Genomic DNA, 6,000 nt, shown 5'->3' with positions numbered 1-6,000 from the left:
ACAATATAGTATCAAGCCATGTTCCTCCCAAAGAATCCTTGAAAAATAAAGATGTAATTGATGTTGAAATTGATGAGTTAACCCGCAAAGAATCATCTCATCTGGACAATCTTGATTTGGCTACTCAACCACCTGTCCCAGCACTTAAAAGACAAAGTCGATCTATTGTTCAAGAAAACAAGAAGATTCCAGTGAAGATGTTGAAGAAGAATATCAAGATTGAAAAGTGATAGACTACAAATTGTAATAGACTTTATTTGGTGGTTGATGTTGATTATGTTATTTTTTGAAAAACATTTGCTGCTGTTATGTATTTGTACTCATGACCACAATTTTTTGTTTGTCTTAGGTTGTTATTTTGAAAACAATATTACTTCAACTATGTTTTAATTTAATTATGAATAGATTTCATGCTTATTCTTAATTATGTATTCTATATTTACATTCACAATTTGCTAGCTGAATCAGAGTGTGTTGATATAATTTGACATTGTCAACACCATAATCATGCTAGCTACATGAAATTAATTAAGTTCAGCATAGGTTTTTCCTTTTGTTTTGGGTTATAAAAAATCGTTTATTTTCACTATTTGTGTACCTTTTTTAAATATATTTCTAGAAATTTATATACCTTTTGTTGTATATGGTTATTTTTAAAATTTAGTATATATTGCTAGCATAATGTCGAAGTGTTGATATTATTTTTAATGTCAACTACATTATGATGCTAGCTACATCAAAGTCATTAAATTTTTATCTATGTATACCTTTTGTTTTTATTTATTAAAAAAATGTATATTTCTTTAAAAAATTTTGAGAGTTATTTTTACTTTCTCAAAATTAATTTAAAAATATTATTAAATATGATTGTATTTTCAAAAACCCTTCCTTAATTTCTCTTTAATTACAAGTCTTTTCATATCTATATAACCGTCTGTTTACCTTATTTACTATCAAGTTTTATGTTTTTCACAAAATCACTGAAAAAGAAAGGTCACTCCCCTACACTTGCTTCCATGGATTCCTCTTTGAGTGTCACTGCTAGAAAAACTTTAGGAAGGTTCACTACGTATCATTTTGTTCATAATCAGGTACGTTTACTTCACAAAAACTTGAAAAAGTATGTGCTTTGCTGTTTTTTTTAAGTTTAAACGTACCACATTGCTTCTTCATCCATCTTAATGGTTCAAAAGCATGTATTTCTTTTTTCACTTTTTACACAATATTACTTATTCTCGATTTTCTTTCTAAAAATTCAAACTTTGTGCAATAATCGTTCAAAGGTCCTTTTTTTCTGTTTGTTTTCCATGCTTCATGTATGTTAAACTATATTTTCCTTCATCATCTATTCAATTTTTTTACTTCTTCTCCAAATCTTACTTCATTTGTTTTTTGGTTATCAAAATGTCATCTTTGTTCAATAATCGTTGAAATCCGTTAAATATTCTGTTTTTGATGCATTTTTCATGTATGTCGACCTTTTTTGTCTTTCATAACACAACTTATATTTTTACTTTGTTTGAACTCTGACTTAGTATTTATTTCTTCTAAAGATCTCAACTTTTTTCATTAAGCATTCAAATTCACTACTTTTCTGTTTTTTGTTTTTATAAATTTTTCGTCTGTCTCTTATTTTTTTGTTTACACACCCATGCATGTTTTTATTCTTGGATTTTAATATTTATGCTTTCATCATCAGTTTCATATTTGTCTTATTCATCTTTTTGACCTTTCTATCTGTTTTTTGTCTCATTAGGAGTTCGGACATGTTGATCCAATATTTTTTGCTATTTTTGGTGAGGAATTAGGACCGGTTTGGCAGTTGGAAGATATTGAAGGGAATCAACATCAATTAACTTTTAATATGGATGTGAATCATCCCGTTCTCACGGATGGTTGGTATAGCCTAAGAGTTTTTTTATAAATTGGAACATATCCATCAAATTGTATTTAGATATGTTGCCAATTCAACCTTCCACATCACTGTATTCTCCAACATGTTTATAATATCGACTGGTGCAAAATTTCTTTCAAACCTAATTCGGTTGCGAAAAAAACATCTGTTTAGAGTGAAATTGACAAAATCTCAATGCAAAGCCAACCATCTGATGAACTTTTCATTTTATTATTTTGGTTCTAAATTTTATTTTCTTTATATATTTTTATTTGTGCTCTTATTTTGTTCTTTTTTCAGGACCTACAATCTGACTTTGCAGATTACGTTCGTAAACATAGATTGAGGAGGTTGGAATTGCAGGGACGTCACAACACTTTCATTGTTCAATGTAAGCTTCTGCTCCATAATACACCTAAGAAGTCAAGTAAGATTGGGAAGGGATGGAAGGACTTCTGCACATTCAATCGTTTGGAAGAAGGAGATATTCTTGTGTTTCTACCTAACAAAGAAATGAAAAAGAAGAAGATCAAAGTCTACGTCCAGAAAGAATGTAGTTTTTAATATTGCACTTTTCTTTTTTAGTTTACTTTTTATATTATGTATGGTTTTTTTGAAGAACTTTGAAAGTAATGATTTTCTAAAATAATTTTTCAATTCGGATACTAGAAATAATTGAAAATGATTATGATAAGAATTCAAATATGTTAAAAGATTTGATTGATTTTCTTAAAAAAAGGTTTGAATTAATAATAAAGAAGTCAATTTTATATTTTGCAATACTAATAATTGGACCTGAATATAATTTGCAAAAAATTTTATTAATTTCTTTACAAAAATTATTTTAATATTTGTTGCAAAATTTATTTTAATTGTTTTTTAGTAATATAGTAACCATGAAAACATTAAAACCCATTTCAGTTTGAACTCTCTTACAAGTTTTTTAATTTAAATTTAATTTCTTAGAATTTATTTTGATTTCTAAAATTCAAAACAATAAATTATTTTATTTTGCCCTTTGTTTAGTAGTTGCATGTTACACTCAATGTAGAAACAAATGTTTACTTTAAGGGTTGACTATTACAAACAATAGTACTTTTGTGCTTGTCAAAAAAGGACATATAGCACATATGCACATTCTGAAATGAGGCTTTGCATTGTTTGCAAATCATCAATTTGGACATTGCAGATCAAATCTTTTTGAAAAGGTACGTTTTTCCAAATATTGAGTTATTTGTTCAATTCTGATATTTCCATATCAATGAAATGTTTGTTCTTTTTTGTCAAAAGTTTGTACTAATAGTACCTGAATCAGGAAGAATGTTGGTGGAATACTAAAAATGTGCCTACATCTATTAATAGGTTTTTTCTTGCTCTCTACTTTACTTTCTTCACAGTGCATTGTTAATTGGTTTTGTTATTAGTTTTCTATTATTAATTTTAAATCTTAATCTTATTTTATTTCCAACATGTTCTGAATTTGTAAAACAGCATAATACCACAATACAATGCATAACTTCTGCACATTTTGAACATTATCACAACAAAATGGATTCAACAAATGGAAGAAGAAAAAGGAAGAACATTGTCTCACAAAATTTTTCCAATACCTTGATGAAGTCCACAGGTTAAATAATTTTATGTTTCTCACATTGCATTTTTAAGTTTCTTCCTTTTTTTCTAGCTCATTTCATTCGTTTCTCATCTAATTCAATTAATTCTACACTCATACGTAAAAACAAAGATGTAAATACTAATCTTACTTCATGTATGTTTTTTTTTTGTTCTTTTGATTGCAGTAACAAATGAGGACAAATCCAGTCCAAGTGAAGCATTTCCTTTTCCAAATATTACACCTCTTTCTCAGTTAAGAAATTGTGGTAATAATTTTTTCATTAACTATACATTTCATCCAACAAATTTATTAATGCATTCATTGTTGTCAATCTGTTTTTCATTTCATTCACAAATATTGATATCAATGCACTAACACAAATCTGTATTTTGTAAAAACTTTCAGTGTGATAGTTTTCTATATGTCTATTATTTGTGTTGCATAGTTTACATCTATTCTTTTCTCATTTGACTTTTTAACTATTCTACCAGTTTGGAAAGAAAATGTTACGCTAGATGCAACTATCAAAACCTACTTATCTCTCAATGAAGATACACACGTGCAGAATAAAAGAATTCAATCTACAAATAGAAAGCCACTTTCCGAGTTGACATATTATGGTAAGTTTGTTATTTAATTTAATTTTCATTCAAATTCAGTATAAATGCTAGCACTACAAACTTATCAGTCTCATTATTTTTTTAACTGCATTTCATAATCAATTTGTTTCATCTTTAAATGGAAATTTCTTACTGGCAATTATTTTCTCTAATAATTATTTTACAAATTTAGGTATGTATACAGTTGAATTTCAAAAGAGAGATCTGCCACATGCTCATATATTACTATGGTTGAGTGACTCAAACAAGTTAGAAAATGCAAAGCATATAGATCAAGTGATCTCTGTTGAACTTCCTCATCCAGATCTCTATCCTAAACTTTCAAAGGTTGTTCAAACATATATGATACATGGTCCTTGTGGAGCCGCTAGATTCAACTCGCCATGTATGAAAGAAGGTCGGTGTTCTAAATTTTTTCATAAAAAATTTAGACATTCAACTACAATTGATGAAGATGGATATCCTGTATATAGACATAGAGATGATGGTTTATTTGTCTTGAAAAATGGACATAAATTAGGTAATGCAAATGTGGTGCCGTATAGTCCTCTTCTCTTAATGCGTTATCAAGCTCATGTTAATACAGAATATTGCAACAAATCCAACTCAATCAAGTATTTGTTCAAATATGTCAACAAAGGTCCTGATAGAGCAACAATTAAAATTACAGACAAAGAGAATGAATCTACAGAGATGTGTATTGTTGATGAGATAAAAAGATACTATGATTGTAGATATTTATCTGCATGTGAAGCAGTTTGGCGAATTTTTGGCTTTGATATCCATCATAGGTGGCCAGCTGTTCAACGTTTAACTTTTCACTTACAAGATCAACAACTAGTTTTGTTTACAGATGATGATCGAATTGATGATGTATTGCATAGGAATGAGAATATGAACACCATGTTCTTAGCTTGGTTTGAAGCTAACAAAAAATTTGAGGAAGCTAACAAAGTTTGTTTGGATGTCTCAACAAAAACAATGGAAACCAAGAAAGCAAGGTTATAGTATTGGTCGACAAACATATGTTCCTCCAGGATCAGGTGAATGCTACTACATGAGAATCTTACTAACAAAACAAAAAGGTTGTATTGATCATGATAGTATAAAGATAATTAATGGTAAAACATTCTCCACATACCAAGAGGCTTGCCAAGAATTAGGATTATTGGCAGATGACAAAGAATTCATTGATGCCATTAAAGAGGCTAGCCATCTTGCATCTGGAAATCAACTTAGAAGGTTATTTGTTCCTTTGTTAATCATGAATACAATGTCTAAGCCAAATGTTGTTTGGGATGCAACTTGGACTTTACTTGCAGATGCTATCCTATATCAAAAAAGAAAAGACTTGAACATACCAGGTACTAAATTGAATTAATCTACACTGTTTTTTCCATAATTAGGTATTAATTACATATTCTATTTTGTAGATTTTCAAATTCAAGAGCATGTAACTTGTTACATGGGAGTAGATGTGGATGCAGGTGAGCACGTGGATGCTTAGATTCAAAGTGGGGCCAGATATGGGTGTTTTTACTAGTTTTCTTCATGAACTATTTTGTAATGAATATTATGAATAATTAATCTTTGTAATAATTGAACGCCGTATGAATTTTATAATTGACGCGTTGAAATAAAGTTTTAAATTTTCCCACGTTTTGGAAAAAGGAATTATCATAAATGCGATTTTATAATTATATCCATATTCTAATTATTTAAATTAGGAATATTCGGTCGAGATGTTACACCTTGAGATTGTAATGCTATGTTGGCCAACGGTTGGGAAACAAGTCTTATTTCATCTGCTAATAATTCATTAACAACATCATCAATACATGGTAGAAGGCTACGATGTAAAATTGAACCAC

At 29.0% G+C, this 6,000-nt stretch overlaps 1 protein-coding gene across 1 annotated transcript; it reads left to right on the top strand.

Annotated features, from left to right (window-relative positions):
• Positions 1 to 1,016: 1,016 nt before the first annotated feature.
• Positions 1,017 to 5,636, top strand: LOC146881643 (uncharacterized). The gene is made up of 7 exons (XM_085669276.1): positions 1,017 to 1,091; positions 1,757 to 1,895; positions 3,694 to 3,774; positions 4,001 to 4,129; positions 4,302 to 5,130; positions 5,234 to 5,493; positions 5,563 to 5,636. Exons 1-7 carry the CDS (start codon positions 1,017 to 1,019, stop codon positions 5,634 to 5,636), a joined length of 1,587 nt encoding a protein of 528 aa, XP_085525402.1.
• Positions 5,637 to 6,000: the final 364 nt, after the last annotated feature.

Source organism: Vigna unguiculata, chromosome 11, assembly GCF_037176805.1.
Source record: "Vigna unguiculata cultivar grain cowpea cultivar isolate G323 ecotype 2 chromosome 11, ASM3717680v1, whole genome shotgun sequence".
In the NCBI taxonomy this organism is placed as follows: Eukaryota; Viridiplantae; Streptophyta; class Magnoliopsida; order Fabales; family Fabaceae; genus Vigna; species Vigna unguiculata.
The sequence above is the reverse complement of the archived record's forward strand: the minus strand, read 5'-3'. Positions and strand labels throughout refer to the sequence as shown.